This window comes from Spinacia oleracea, chromosome 2 (genome assembly GCF_020520425.1).
Source record: "Spinacia oleracea cultivar Varoflay chromosome 2, BTI_SOV_V1, whole genome shotgun sequence".
Lineage (NCBI taxonomy): Eukaryota > Viridiplantae > Streptophyta > Magnoliopsida > Caryophyllales > Amaranthaceae > Spinacia > Spinacia oleracea.
The window spans coordinates 27,307,988-27,324,479 of record NC_079488.1 but is presented as its reverse complement, the minus strand read 5'-3'; the positions used below and the strand labels follow the sequence as shown (position 1 = coordinate 27,324,479).

General features: G+C 40.1%; 1 protein-coding gene and 1 long non-coding RNA gene across 5 annotated transcripts; one reads left to right on the top strand and one right to left on the bottom strand.

Annotated features, from left to right (window-relative positions):
* Positions 1-1,372: 1,372 nt before the first annotated feature.
* Positions 1,373-5,711, bottom strand: LOC110778570 (uncharacterized). The gene is made up of 4 exons (XM_021983119.2): positions 5,256-5,711; positions 2,882-5,066; positions 2,430-2,778; positions 1,373-2,306 (listed from the first exon to the last, which is right to left on the bottom strand). The coding sequence occupies exons 2-4, from the start codon at positions 5,063-5,065 to the stop codon at positions 1,648-1,650; spliced, it is 3,192 nt and encodes a 1,063-aa protein (XP_021838811.2). The 5' UTR covers position 5,066; positions 5,256-5,711; the 3' UTR covers positions 1,373-1,647.
* A 6,628-nt stretch (positions 5,712-12,339) lies between these two features.
* On the top strand, positions 12,340-16,107 carry LOC110790996 (uncharacterized). 4 transcript variants are annotated; one of them, XR_008926984.1, is made up of 6 exons: positions 12,341-12,499; positions 12,842-12,932; positions 13,993-14,421; positions 14,514-14,837; positions 15,219-15,353; positions 15,434-16,106. It is a non-coding gene; the product is annotated as an uncharacterized lncRNA (long non-coding RNA). The 4 variants fall into 4 exon arrangements; XR_008926985.1 differs by having other exon boundaries at positions 12,340-12,499; positions 13,993-14,837; positions 15,227-15,353; positions 15,434-16,107; XR_008926982.1 differs by having other exon boundaries at positions 13,993-14,837.
* The last annotated feature ends 385 nt before the right edge of the window (positions 16,108-16,492 follow it).

The window sequence follows — 16,492 nt, the reverse complement described above, 5'->3', positions numbered from 1 at the left end:
TAATTCCGGAAACGGAAATATTAAATATTTGTTCGAAACGGAAATTAATTCCGGAATCGGAAATATTAAATATTGTTCGTATCGGAAATGAATTCCGGAATCGGAAAATTTAATCGGAAGCGCATCGTACGAATAAGCATCGGACGAGGCCTGCCGGACGAGGCCCAGCACGAAGCCAGGCCATCGCCCAGCAAGCCAAACGCGCCGCACAAACAACCACGCCAGGCCCAGCGCAAGGCCAGGCCCAGCAGGCTGCGCAGCGCGCACAGCACGCGCAGCGCGCAGCGCGCGCGGGCGCTGCGTGGGCTGCTGCTCGCGCGCACGCATGGGGCCCATCGTGGCAGCCGTGCGTGTGTGTGCAAGTGTTTGTGTTCGTGCACGTTTCCTAAAACATGCAGAGTTCGGTTAATGATTAAATTCCTAATTCTATTTGATAAATTAATTAAATTAGAGTTCTTGTAGGATTCTAGGTTTAATTAATTTGTATCTGAATAGGATTTCGATTCCCTTTCCATACCCCTATAAATATGAGGCTAGGGCTCACAATTTATAACAAGTTTAAAAGTATTCAAAAGTGAGTTTTTTGAGAGAAAATTAAAACACACATCTTGCTCATAAAAGTGCCGAAATTTTCTAGTACCTTAAGGGCGATTCTAGTTGGTCAATCTTAAGGCGGATCCGGACGTTCTGTGGACTATCTACGGAGGGACGACACTTGGAGTCCTAAAGACTTGTTCTTGTTCGGTTCGGGCGCAGCTAGGGAGGGCACGCAACAAAGAGTATGCATCTAAATTATGCTATATGATTATGTGTAAATAATATGTTGTCCTGGGTTAATGGTTGTTTCCGCATGATCTATGTAATGTCATATGTATCATAACCTAACAAAATATAGCCGTTATGTTCTTGCTGCCTATAAATGCTACTAGTGTTCACCTCACTTGCATACTTTCCCCTCTCCAAATTAGCCATGAGCTCTCATTCAAAAACCGAATCTTCTTCCATCCCAAATTTAGCATACATTAGAGTTCCTAATAAAAATTGCTATTGCGGGAGAAGATTTGCAATTAGGAGCTCGGAAACGGCAAAAAATCCGCAAAAGCTTTACTACAAGTGTGATCCTTGCGATAATTTCAAATGGTGCAAAGGTTTTCTTGAGCACACAAGTGATGAAGTTCAGAGCAAGGGAAACAGAGATGATGAAAACAGGGGAATGCAAGAACAAAGCTGGGGAATGCAAGAACAGAGCAGGGGAATGCATGAAGAGTTGAAGCTATTGAAGAAGAAGATCAAACAACAGAAACAGCAAATCAATTTTGCAATAAAAATTGGTGTATTAATGTTTGCATTTCTGATTTGGATAGCAATGAAGTAAAGTTGTAACAAATTTCATGAAATAAAGAGACTTTGTTCCATAAATACTTGTTCAAGCAAATAAGCTTTACATAAACTGAACTTTAAGTGGACAAACACCACTGAACTGCACAAAAAGAGGTGTTCTAAGCATTTCACTGTTTCCAAAAAATGATCTCTGCACAACTGTTTCCAAAAACTGATTCTAACTAAACTGATTCTGACTAAACTGATTTGACTAAGTTAGTTTAGCTTTGTGCACTACAATTCACAAAATATAGCCAACTGAGGTGACTATGCAGCTGCCTTTGACCTCTTCCTTGTGTTTGGTCCCCCATTTGATGTACTTGCTCCTGCTGCACCACTCTTTGAAGTGCTTGGTCCAGTGGCACTTGTTCCTCCACTCTTGCATGTTCTTGAGTTGTGACCAAACTCTCTACACTTTCCACATTTCACATTTGTGTTCCTCTTCCCTTTCTTTGGTTCATTTGCCCCTCTCTTTCTCTTCTTAGCAGGTCTGCCAGATGGTCTTTTGATGGTTGGAGGCTGAATGGAAGGAAGGCCAAAGTCAGGCCACTGTGATGGATCTGCCATAGGATGAATATGTTCTGCATAGGTTAGCTTGTATGCAGCAGCCTTGAACCATGGGGATATGAAATCATGGGGGTTCATCCTTTGGTCATATATGACCCTCAGTGCATGCTTGCAGGGGATTCCACATATCTGCCACTTCCCACAGGCACAACTTCTTGTTGCAAGCCTAATTGGGAAGTTGACATGTCCATCCCTAACCTCAAATTCACCCCCTCCACATGCTGTGGCATAACATAACCTGGACTCAGCTGTCCTCTCCTCTAACTCTTTCAATGCATATGCAGTGAGCTGACCTTCCTCCATGTCAACTGCCTTGTCAAATCTAGCCCCCACCCTCTGCATACACCAACTTCTGATTGCTGTACACCAGACATTAAACAACAAACAACAAGTTCAGGGGTATATTATGCATGAATATGATTAAACAACAAACAACAAGTTCAGGGGTATATTATGCATGAATATGATTAGAAGAGTTATACCTTCCAATAATGAGAAGACAGGCATGTCTCTGAAGGGCTTTGTGCATGCATTGAATGACTCCACAAAGTTTGTTGTGTTGTGATCACAACAAACAGTAGAGTCAAACTTATGCCTAGACCACTGCTCAATGCAGCTGTTCAAGTATGCAGTGGCATTTGCATTGTACTCAATGATCTTTTCCATGGCCTTACCAAACACATACTCATTGTATGCATTAGCAGCTATCCAAAAGAGCTTGTGGAATGCAGATCCACTGAAGCCATTGTTCTTACAATTCATGTATAGGTGTTGGCAGCAAACTCTCCTAGTTGCTCTAGGAAAAGTTTCTCTAACTGCCAACTCAACACCCTACACATCAGCAAACAACAAAAACAGGTTCATTAATATAGAAACATAAACATAAGAAAAAGTAAAGATCAGAAAAGAGTAAATATCAGATCAGTACACATACCTTCATCCTATCACTGATGAAGGTCCAATCATCTCTGTTGCAACCCTCCTGCTCAAACATTTGCCTCAAACATCTCATGAAGTAGGTCCAACTGTCACAACTCTCAGTGTCTACTATCCCATAGGCAAGAACAAAAATTTCATTGTTCCCATCTATGCCAACTGCTGTCAGTAGAATGCCCTTGTAGAAACCACTTAAATGAGCCCCATCTATTCCAATTATGGGCCTACAACCCCTTAGAAACCCCCTGACTTGTGCAGCAAATGAGAAGAAGCAAGCTCTGAATTTTGGGTTCACATCCCCACTACTGGCCCCCCATGTTATAAGTGCATGACTCCCTGGGTTTGTTTGCTTAATCATCTCAGCATATCTAGGCAACAGCTCATATGCTTCAGCCCAACCACCATGCAGCTTTTCCTTTGCCATACTCCTGACCTTGTACAATAGCCTCTTTTTCACCCTCAACTGAAACTTCTCCTGTGCATACCTCCTCAATGTCTCCACTGGAATCTCTGGATTTGCCTCTATTTCCCCCAACATATGCTTACACAACCACTCAGAGGTCACCACTGGATTCTCCTCAAGCCTCCCACAAGTTCTGTGGGACCCACTGATCACCTTAATGGCCCAGCTAACATTGTCAAACAACCTACTGGCATGTATCCTCCAGTCACATGACTCCACTGCACACACTGCTGTGTACCTCCTATTGTCAGCTCTCTCAACACTAAGCCCAAACCCCTCCTGTATGCAGTAACTTCTCAACACTTCAAGAAATGTGGCCTTATCATGAAAGATCAACCAGGGTTCTAACTTAATGGACCCATATGGTTGATCAGTCCATATTTTGCCATTTTTATAGGCCTTATCCATCTTTGAGGAACCATTTAGACAATCCTCAAACCCCAAATCAGGAATATCATCAGGAATCACCTCATCATCAACATCAGAATCAATCCAATCATTCAGAACATCCTCTTGTTTAGAATCTGATTCCTCATAATCAGAATCCTCACTCTCCTCTTCTGAACATATCTCACCAACATCAGCAAAAACCCCTGGTGTCTTAGACCTTCCTGTACCCTTTCTCCCTTTTCCCTTTCCCTTGGAAACCCAAGTTCCAGCCTTCTTAGCAGTGACTTTGTTAACCCTAAACCCCTCAGGTCTAGCTCTGCCCCCCTTCTTTTTCACTGGCTGAGCTTGATCAGGTGGTGCTTGATTGTTAGGCTCATCAGTTTGGTTGTTCTGTGGTGGAGTGGGATTTTGTGGTGGTGGTGGAGGGGTGTGATGTTGTGGTGGAGAGGTGGGATGTTCTGGTGGTGGTGTGTGTTGTTGTTGTTGTGGTGGAGAGGTGGGATGTTCTGGTGGTGGTGTGTGTTGTTGTTGTTTTGGTTGGGTGGGTTCTTTCTGTGGTGGGGGTGGTGGGGGTGGTGGTGTAGGTTGTTTGGTGGGTTGTTTAGGTGGGGTGGGTTGTTTCTGTGGGGTGGGTTGTTTAGCTGATGCCCTCCTTTTGGGGGTTAGTTTCTTAGAAGCAGGCTTATCCTTGCCTTTTGACTTAGAAGCAACATGATTTGTGTGTTTGGGTGGGGTGGGTTGTTTCTTTGGGGATTCTTGTGTTTGTTGTGGTTGAGAGCAACCTGGAAACACCTCATCAACATCATCTTTGCTAATTACTCTCACATACTCAACCTTCATGTCCTCACAATCAACAACAGGGACCTCCATAGCCACAGTGTACTCCATTTGTTCCTGTATTTCCCTCAAAATGTCCTCCCTTTCCTGTTGTTTCCTCATTGCCTCTTCCTCCTCTCTTTGAGCCCTCAACAGTTCCTCTTGTCTCTCCTTAAGTTGTCTCTCTTTTTCCTTTCTATGATTCTCAATTGTTGCAACAGCATTCCTAAACACCAATCCTGGTTTATCTGTTCCCTCAACCCAAATTTCAGCAGTGTCTTTACCCCAATTCCATCCCCACAGAAGCCTTAAAGTCTTATCATCATTCAATTCAACCTTACCACAAGGACCCTCAACATACAAGCTAAAGGTACTAGGCAAAAAAACATCTTGCTTAACTGATTCCTCAAAGATATCAAGAAACAACTTCAACAAACGATATTTTTCCATGTCTCCCACTCTAATATCAAAACTATGTGACCCATAACGTAGTAACAACCAAATAGCACTCATCCTAAAGGGAAAAAATAATGAAACTAACATCAATTTTCATTCCAACAACCACAATTGACCAATAACCAACAAGAAATTTGCGCAATTTTTAAAAAAAAACTGACAATTTCACAAACCCTAACCCTAATCGATTTCGTGAAAAAAAAACAAGTTTACCAGCAAAATTAAACAGAGGAGAAGAGATTATTACCTGGAAGTAGACTAACCAACTTTAAAATTCCCGTTTCCTCTTCAACACTAACTCAGCTGGAAATCGCCTCAAGTTTCTCCCTTTTTTGTCGCGATTGAAGCAAAATCACAACCCACGAACTCGCCTTTAAGGTGCGCAGCAAAATTCACAAAAATATTGAAGATCTACCCAGAATTTCTAGGGTTTGAGTAGGATTAGAGCTTGAAGAAGAACAGGGGAGAGGAGAGAGAAAGAGAAAAATTTGAACGGTTTTTTTTTTTTGGTCTTTCTGTGAAAGTGAAGGAAGTCAATGGCGCTAAACCAAAATTAAGGGCAAATAAGTAAAACACCACTAACGGCAGACTAACGGCGTTAGCTGACAGGTGCATGTCATGAACAGTACGGATAAATAGGGGTATATTATGTGAATCGAAACAGGCGAGGGTATTTGGTGCGTTTTTTAAAACCTCGGGGGCATTTCATGAAAAAACCGAATAATATAATGACATTAGTATTTTTTAACTAAATAACAATATAGTTAGTTTTTTTAGGTTTAGAAAAGATATATTATTTAGCATGATATATGAATCTTTAAGAACGGAATATTCAAAAAATCTTTAACTTTTATAATGGGAATCAATAATACCCTTCCTGATTCTTCCTCAATAAGACAAAATAAATTTAGAATAATAATTGTTATTGGTCGTTTTGTACGACGTGAGGTCGACGCGGGAACAAGTCATCGCAAGTCAGTCCGTCCTCGGATCCTATTAAGGAAGCAGTCAAGGTTGGTTCCTATATTCAAGGAGCCATCATCTCCACTATATGCTTGTTGAGAAAGGTCAAAGAGGCTAGCAAAGGTCAAGCAAGCAGTTAGAGGAGATCAAGGAGTCAGTTGAGCAATTCAAGGAGCCACTAACGACATTATTCCGCTTCCTATGCTTGACCTAGGACTATATAAAGATCATCAGTCTATAACACCAGAGGAGGCGAGAGACACACCCAAAAAAACACCTAAGATGAACCCCTCATCCATCTCCTCCAGACAATTGTCCATTGTAAACTAAAATACCTACTGCAATTACTCTCAATACCCACGATGAAGCCATACCAATATCAACCGCTTGCCTTACCCCTCTTTAATGGAGAAGCCATCTAATGCCATATTCCTTCCCGTAGTCCCTGCCAATCATAAAGAAGTTTCTTTCCTAACCCCCACAAAAGGTCTTACCCATTATTGTTAATCATTATTATGCTTAGCCAAGACATTTCGTAAAGTTATCACCCACAGATATTTACCTTAAACCATTACCGTCCTCATCGCTTGAATACCATATACTTATGCTTCATTATTTACATTTAGATACACGCAATAAACATTGTACTTGTATTCACCTAGGCTATTTATGCCGACAACATAGTGGATTGGTGGCCTCATTGCCACCCGCGGTTTTTATCCCTTTCGGGTTTTCCGCGTCACCATCTCTTGTCTCGTCTCTCTTTATTTTCTGTCATTTATTTCCTGTCATTTGCATAGTTAGTTTATCTAGTCGTCTATGTCCCAACCAAAGGTCGTCCATACGAAATTTGGCATAAACAGTTTGGCGCCGTCTGTGGGGAGATGGCTAGATTTATCTTCAAACACATATCCACAAATATTCTCTCAAACACAATATCCGACCCACTTGGGTTCACCAATAAAGTTGTCGCCAGGCTATGGATTGTTGTCATACTTTGTCGCCACCATGAGATGGAGCTACGTCAGGGCACATGTCGTCAACATGACAGGTGTCGTCGACGGGTCAGGTGTCGCCGACGGGTCAGGTGTCGTCGACGGTCAGGTGTCGTCGACGGGTCAGGTGTCGTCGAAGGTCAGGCGTCGTCGACGGGTCAGGTGTCGTCGACAGGTCAGGTGTCGTCGCCAGGCTCGTTAGTCAATGGAATATGGAATGACGTCAGGGTACATGTCGTCGTCAGATCAGGTGTCGACATCAGCAGGTGTCATCGCTAGAAGTGACGCGTCTGAGTGGTCGAATTCAACCTAGATGATGCATATCGTGACAACAACGACACCAACACTTGATGACATCGAAAATAGGTTTCGGTCTAGACGTCACGGACCATCATGCAGATGTCACCACAAACAAGATATAATATGAGTTGTCTCGTACCTTGATAAGATCTCGAGACGATTTGATCACTTGACGTCGCGAGAAGTATGGTATAAAACTCAACCCCAGTGATTTTAATTTAAACTAATATTGTTTCTAGTCCTTGTTGTCACTAAAACAGATGCGAACACGTGACGTCATCCACCAATGACATGACGTCAACATAGTTTCGTCCGACGTCACCTCCACATCAGTCGACGATGTCTCCAAAAACGAAGGCGACAAATGGAGATTCAACAACAAATTGTCGGCAATACTAGATTTTGTGGCTAACTTCAGTCCAAGTATCAAATTGGAGAATTTGTAGTTGTCCTGAAGTCGCCACAGGGGAGCATATAGTATACTCTATCTCATTTAATTTTCATATACTATACTTGATTTTCTTTTTATACAGTATACTTTGCTTGTTTTAATTTCCAAAAGCACTTTGAAATATATGCTATACGTCGTTATCCTACCTTTTGTACTAACATCGTCACCACTTGTCGTTTGATCATGTCGTGTCGCCAAGTATTGTCTTGTCTACAGGTATTGACGTGTCGCTTGGCTAGGTCATGAGTACATCAGGGGACCGACGTTAGAATGCAGGTGACAAGGTACTGTCTTGTCTACAGGTACTGACGTATCGCTTGGCAAGGTCGTGAGTAAAGCAGGCGACCAACGTTAGAAGTGTTACACGAGGTCACGACACGACATGAGGTCACGACGATACAACATGACGCCACGACAGCAGGACGCGACCATTCTGGTTACCCTTATGACGACAAGAAGTTTCTCGGCGTTAAACATGGTACGTAGAAGTGATTATCGAACATCTTTATTTTAACAATATATTTCTTCGTAAGTTCGCCAATAGATCGTTGATTGATACATGAATATCAATGGGGGCTAAAGGTACGAACATACTTTCGAAGTGAGTTATCTTTTATTTATAATATACACGTATTGTCGCTGCCACGTACATCGCAGATCGTGAGGGTCATCAACACAATCGAATGGTATGAGTGACTCAATTCATTTATTAGTGACGTCAAAATTTTATAAACTAACACCTCATATCCTATTGAAATTTTCTCATATATCATCCGTGATAACTATTTTTCATTTACTAACGACATGCCGCGACTATACGCGTTAGTATGTATATTAATGACAACAGATTACCTTGATCATGACGGTATGCCCCGACGCCACGAGATGGCAATGACCGATGACACGACGCCACCAGACTACCGAGAAAGTTAAGGAAATCGGAATGTCGAATAATCATCATCAATGACCATGATGACACATGAGTAACTTCTAAACTATTTTTCACACACTTTCTCATTTCAATTCATTCATTGTTGTTCTCTTGTATTAATATGTCTCGTATTCAACGTTCATCAAGTTAACTAATAAATTTTTGCATCGCACCATGAATGTCTCAATTTTTCTAATGGCTAAACCATTCTATCAAATCGTTTTGAGGTAATTTGACTTGACAGGACGTTTAGAGGTTGCATCATGCTGGCACGCATGTACGAAGTCAAATATAAACGAACGTCATCATATCTGTGGCCGACTTCAGTCATGATATCTTCCTAAAGCCGCCACAGGGGGGAAAGATAGTATATACTCCCGTTCAGTTTAATATACTTGTTACAACTTTGAAATTTAACTAACGATGTGATACAATTTATTTTCATGATGATCTTGTCGTAAGATTTTGGTAACAGGTACGACGCTAAGACAAATGTACGAACACTGGGGGCTCAACCACTATCACATGTCGAAATAGGCGGATAAAGAAAAAGTCGTTGGGTTTCCCAAAGACGACAAGTGATAAGACGTCAACCGATTAACAAGAAAGTCGACCAGCGTTGGAATGAATAGTGTCAAGACCAGCGATGCGTCAATCTCATTCAACGTGACGGGACGACGCCAGATGCGACGACGATGATACAAGCGATGACAATGATCTCAGGAACGAAAACAAGATCGGCGACGAGAGGTGCCACGACATCAGGAGAATGCTGTTGATTGTAGAATCGTCATCAAGGGACAGTCAGCGACACGACGTAATTTCGTTACACGAGCCCATATTAAGTAATATCTAACACTTACTTCGTGCGTTAATTAATTTATTACATTTTTCACTACACTGCGATTAAAGTTCAATTTCAGTTTTTGTCATCTGTCGCTTTGAATATCTCTTTCCAAACGCAATTATATTATATTTATGTTTCATCTTATTTGTTTGAAAACCAACACTAACATCGCATCAAGAAAACGTCCACCTCTACCTTTTGTATTTTCTACGGATCACTTCTTAACGATATCACCAACGGCAACAGCAGCGAACGACGTCATCAGAAGACGACATCAACGAACGACGCCATAAAATGCAAGCGACGACGCCTCCAAGGTCACGACCCTTAAACTAATTGGATCCCAACGATGACATGTCGCTTCTAAGCGCGAATACTACAAACGACCCAGGTACTATTTATGCGCACATAACTTCGTTCTTTGAGTACCTCACAGGTGACATCTATTCCACAGCGAACAACAGAGACAGCGTAAAAGCTACCGACATGTATGCACACCCGACGCTTGTCCAAACGCCTAACCAATCGCCGAATACAAAATAGAAAAACACATGCCTTTCCCCCTCAACACTGACGAAAAACAAAGCAAGCCCAGAATGCTCAAAACCTACTTAAATTGCTGTTCTAAAAATCCCATAGGCTAAAGTCTTATGCCATAGACTACACCATCAAAACATCTTATCCCTTGTCCTCATGTTATAGGAAACCTCACAACCCTTCGAATCTTCTTGACATTCGTCATAAGGTTGCTTCGAATCATTCACTTCATTCACCTGTAACTTCAACTTAGTCTCCTGCTACCTACCCTCACACGACATTACATCCGACTAAAATAATTCGACCTTATGCCCAATCGACGCAACTTCCTTCTCTAAATTCTTCGCATGACTACGAACAAACGAAGAGGATTATATCGCATGCATACCATAGATGTCACACAACAGCGACAATAGAGGCACGCCTGTAAACATCAGATGACCGACTGAGATACAACAGTTGGCCATGACGCCTGTAAACATCAGACGACAAACTAAGATACAATCGTTGGCCATGACGCCCGTAAACATCAGACGACGGACTAAGATACAATCGTTGGCCATGACGCCCGTAAACATCAGACGACAGACTAAGATACAACAGTTGGCCATGACTCCTGTAAACATCAGAAGACAGACTAAGATACAACAGTTGGCCATGACGCCTGTAAACATCAAACGACGGACTAAGGTACAATAGTTGGCCGTGACGCCCGCAAATATCAAACGACAGACAAAGATACAAAAATTGGCCATGACGCTAGATACCTAACTAACGTTGTGTCTTAACATATATGTTTTCGCACAGGTTTTTTTTGAGAACTACATTCTGTTGTCTCACGCTCGTTAAGAGGAACGATTCTTTCACAAGATGTCAGGTTTACACCTAATTAAGCTAAGGACACCAACGCCGACATGAAGACGCCAATATACGCATGATGACATCAAGTGCTGTCAAAAATCATGGATGACACCAAGTTGCGACGCCACTGATCGAGATTAAGTATGGAAGACGACGGACAAGACGAAGACAATGACAGATTAGTATCGACATCAAATGCACGCGGTGACAGACTTTGAAGATTATTTTCCTAACTTTCGACTCGCTACAATTAGGAAAATGGGGGCTATTGTTATTGGTCGTTTTGTACGACGTGAGGTCGACGCGGGAACAAGTCATCGCAAGTCAGTCCGTCCTCGGATCCTATTAAGGAAGCAGTCAAGGTTGGTTCCTATATTCAAGGAGCCATCATCTCCACTATATGCTTGTTGAGAAAGGTCAAAGAGGCTAGCAAAGGTCAAGCAAGCAGTTAGAGGAGATCAAGGAGTCAGTTGAGCAATTCAAGGAGCCACTAACGGCATTATTCCGCTTCCTATGCTTGACCTAGGACTATATAAAGATCATCAGTCTATAACACCAGAGGAGGCGAGAGACACACCCAAAAAAACACCTAAGATGAACTCCTCATCCATCTCCTCCAGACAATTGTCCATTGTAAACTAAAATACCTACTGCAATTACTCTCAATACCCACGATGAAGCCATACCAATATCAACCGCTTGCCTTACCCCTCTTTTATGGAGAAGCCATCTAATGCCATATTCCTTCCCGTAGTCCCTGCCAATCATAAAGAAGTTTCTTTCCTAACCCCCACAAAAGGTCTTACCCATTATTGTTAATCATTATTATGCTTAGCCAAGACATTTCGTAAAGTTATCACCCACAGATATTTACCTTAAACCATTACCGTCCTCATCGCTTGAATACCATATACTTATGCTTCATTATTTACATTTAGATACACGCAATAAACATTGTACTTGTATTCACCTAGGCTATTTATGCCGACAACATAGTGGATTGGTGGCCTCATTGCCACCCGCGGTTTTTATCCCTTTCGGGTTTTCCGCGTCACCATCTCTTGTCTCGTCTCTCTTTATTTTCTGTCATTTATTTCCTGTCATTTGCATAGTTAGTTTATCTAGTCGTCTATGTCCCAACCAAAGGTCGTCCATACGAAATTTGGCATAAACAATAATTATTTTTTAAAATTAAAAGAGAGGCCAATCAATGAGTGACGTACATTTGTCATCACCACATTGATTTTCTCTCTTTTAGTATATTATATAGATTCTGAAATCATGATTGAATGGGTAGAATCTTACAAAATAATTTTTACAAAACAGTAAATTACAATATTTCTTTTGTAAGGTAGTTTTTCCCAAAAATTCAAATTTTTTTTAATGTAATTTTGACAAATTTCCTTAAATAAATTTGTCGTCAAAATTTTTGGTAGACAAGTTAAAGTCAAACTCCATAGATTAAATAAGAACCGAATAAACGGAATAGTACTCTGTTTCCATCATAGCTCCCTCCTTCAGTCCTTCACCTCTTCACCGCCGTCGTTTTCATCTCTCGCTCCGGCGTCTCCGCCTTCTTCACCGTCGTTGTCCTCCAATTCCTCAGGTAATTTTTTTTATTCTAGACTCATATTTTTTTATTTTTTTAATATTTGAAAGATCTGTGCAATAAAGTACCATTGATCCTTTCAAGCATGGTGAGTAACTTGAATTGAAAATTTTAATCTTTTTAATTTATGAATGCCATATCAATATATACATACGAATTTATGAGAAAGATATAGCTGAACACTAATGGGGTTTTAGTGCTTTATTAGAGTGTTAATAGGATTTCAATAAAATCAGAAGTTCTGGGTTTGAATTGACATAGAATTGATCCCATAAGAACTTCTGGTTGCAGGGCTGTATTTTATAAGATGGCTGACATATCTATACTGCCTCGTAGCAGGGCTGTATTTTATAAGATGGCTGACATATCTATACTGCCTCGTAAGCTCCGAAGAACAATGCACCCCACTTCCTGACCGGCTTTCATCAAGGTTAGACCAGGCATATTCTTCGTTTTTACTGTTATTCCTCTGAATTATGCTATGTATGCTCAGTTTCGTGTGCTTGAAACAAGATTGTATAGTTACCGAAAACTAAATTAAAGCTACAAAAAACTGCCATAGTGCTATGCCCAGATCAAAAACTTTTGTGGAAGATCGCCTGACGGTTAGACACTTTTTTTGTACTAACTAAACTAGGTTAAAACATAACTAAAAGTAATAAAATCATAACTAATTGAATAACAAAATAGTTAAGGTATAAAGACGATTAGTTAAATTTATGAGTCGAATAGTTATTTTATTTTAACAAACTTATTATTAACTAAAACTCATAAGATCTTAACTAATTGATCTAATTGCTTAACTAATCAGTTTTATTGTTTAACTAATTGGTTCAGTTTTTTTTCTAATTGGTTCCTTTGCATAACTAATTGGTTCGTTTGCATAACTAATTGGTTTCGCTGATTAACTAATTGAATTTCAAACTTAACTAATTGGTTTCAGTGGTTAACTAATTAGTTAAATTGCATAACTAATTGGTTTCACTGCATAAAAGTGGTCTAACCGTTAGACCGTCTTTCCTAAAAGTTTATATACCCAGATAGACTACTTGATTTGAAATTCGTCGCGTGTTTGTGAATTGTGATTAATGTGACTTTCGGTATGTGGATTGTTCATCATAATCCAAAGCTGGAAAATTGCTTAATAGAGATTCTTTAGTGGTCTATTGAAACAGATGGTTTTGTGCAACAAATTTCAGTTGCTGAAACCTACTTCTTGTTTGGGATGTTATATCCTTTCGTCTGAAGTATATTCTCTGCAATGATGAAGGATTTTATTTCGACACACAGTGTTGACGTGTTTACAAAATGTGCTTACTTATATGAACCTGGAAATAATATGTTAATATGTATGCTTACTACCCTAGCAATGGAACTGTTTTCTACTTGTTGAAATTATTATCCTGTTATCTACTGTATTTGACAAATGAAGCACAAACGGTTAGGATTCCGGTTGTAATATGACTATGTATGCTCTTGAAAACTATCAGTGTTGCCGGATGGAGAGTAACTTGGAGGATCGAATTAATGCTTTGCCAGATGACATTCTTATTTCAATTGTTTCTTGCCTAAACCTGATTGAAGCAGCTAAAACTAGCGTCATATCTCGTCGATGGAGATATCTTTGGACACACACAACCGGTACATTGGACTTCGTTGAATTTGCTCATGGGGAACAACATAACTTACTCGATGCTTCAAGGTGTAGGTTTATAGAGTGGGTGGATCTGGTTCTGAATTTACATAAAGGGTCTACAATAGACGAGTTCAGAGTTTGCTTTAGTACCAGTGATAAAAATTCAGATAAGATAAATAGCTGGATCATATTTGCATTAGAAAGGCGTGTGAAACGGCTTACATTGGATTTCGCACATATTGAACGTTTAGCACCTTTTGGCAGTTATGAACTTAGAACAAAGGTTTTCAGCAATTGTACTCTTGGTTCCTTGACCGTTCTTCATCTGAAACATGTAACGATGACTGATGGTGTTCTTGGGTGCATTTTATACAGTTTCCCACTGCTTGAAGTTTTGCATCTCAATACAGTGTCGTGGTTGACAAAACCGAAAATTGGTGGGACATCATCATCCAGGCTAAGGTCTCTGGAGATAAAGAATTGCTTGTATCTGCGCTGCCTTGAAGTACATGCTGTCAATCTTGTTTCCTTTGCTTACTGCGGTCCCGAGATAAGTATATTTTTCAAGAAAGTTCCTAGCCTTGTTGAAGCAAATGTTGACAAAATCTTTTATGTGAGAAATTTCTGAAACATTCGAGGTCATGCTTTTCTCGGTTGGAGTCACTTGTACTGGACTTTCAAGATTGGCATCGAGAATGGGTTAGTATGCCATAACAGCACAAATTAGAAGGTGCACCCGGTTGTTTGTAGCTCTACATGCAACCGGGTTAAAAACACATTTTTTTCCAGTTTAAAAGCACATTTACCGTTTAAAAGCACATACATTTTTTGTTCTTTTAAAGCGGATGTACTTTTTGTGTATAAATGTGCTTTTAAGGGTAAATATGTGCATTTAAACAATAAAAATGTGCTTTTTAAAGGAGTAAAAATTCAAAACGACTTGGTTGCATGTAGCTCTACGTGCAACCGGGTGTACTTTCTATCAATTGGCCATAATAACTCGTCTTTTAGTCAATTCTGTTTATCTTATAGTTGCATAATGCATGGATACTGATTAATCTCATTCTTCATTTTTTTGAGATCCCAAGACTTCCCAAGTTTAAGAAACTCAAGTGCTTGAAATTGAGCTTGTCAGGCATGAGTGTTCTCTCTTACGTTCGCATCTGCAATGAGCTACTTAAGGCGTCTCCATCGCTGCAGAGACTTTTGTTGAAGGTACAGCTCCTCCTAGTTTGTTTTAAATTCCAATTTGAGAGAATATGATATGAATATGATATATGGTTATTTGATGGTAGATATATAGCATTTTGAGAAACATAGATGTTGGAACAAATATATATAGAACCAGAAGAAAGGCGAGGTACCAACATACACAACTGAAAGTGGTGGAATTTGTTGGTTTTCGTGGGTATACAAAGGATGTTGAACTTGTTGAGTGTTTGCAAGCTGCGCTTCCGGGTTTGGAAAAGCTAGTTATTGATCCTCACCCCGTTTCTCCATCTGATAAATGTGGAGAGTGGGATATTGGAAAGGCTATCTATAATGCTCAACAACTGCGGAATATATTGTCTTTAGGAGCCAAATTAGTGATATCCTCTGAGGAAGACAACAACAACTTCTCTAGTGAAGAGAACTAACTCAGCTCTGCTCATTCTAGCTAGGTACACATAATCTAGTTTAACTTAAAGTCGAGCCATTACATTCAGATTTCAGAGTGTTGTTATCATAATCTAGTATTATTATGATAGATGTTTTTAGAAAGAATCCACACTGTCTGATATACTTTGTGTATCTTTTGTTTGAATAAGAAATGCTTTTTCGTAATGTCCTTGTTGCCCACTCGGACAAAAATCTGATATACACTGTCTATTATAGTTTGAACCTTTCCTAAGGATTCAAGATCCTTATATAAGCATGTAACCATGGATTCTAAAATCTTGGTCAAGGTCCTACAATAATAGAGATTGTTTTCAGTTAACCCTTAAGCTGAATAGATTGACAATGATTCTATATATGTTGCTATATATATGTTGTTTTATCTACTCAAGAAAATACAGTAGCAGCTGTAATCAGTTAAAATTAGCCCATGCATCTGGAATCAGATTTTGTCAAACAGATACCTCAAAACCATGAACATGCATCAAACAATTGCCATGATCCTAATCTTGGAGGCTGGTCATAGTCTTAAACGTACTCTCAACTTTGTCAATGTCCGAAGAGTGCAACTGTTTTTCCATGGCTGAGTTGAACACCTGTTGTGTTTTCTGCTGTACGGGAAAGAAACTCGATCAGGTTGAAGCTAAATCAGTATTTTAGTCCAGAGACTTGACTGATGCTGAAGATTGCAAAACCAC

Bases quoted from the DNA above. Each gene is read 5' to 3' on its own strand.
- LOC110778570 (XM_021983119.2), bottom strand. From the start codon at position 5,065: ATGAGTGCTATTTGGTTGTTACTACGTTATGGGTCACATAGTTTTGAT. The intron at 2,779-2,881 runs GTATGTGTACTG...GCTGATGTGTAG, and splicing joins TCATCAGTGATAGGATGAAG to GGTGTTGAGTTGGCAGTTAG. The intron at 2,307-2,429 runs GTATAACTCTTC...TCTGGTGTACAG, and splicing joins TGTCTTCTCATTATTGGAAG to CAATCAGAAGTTGGTGTATG.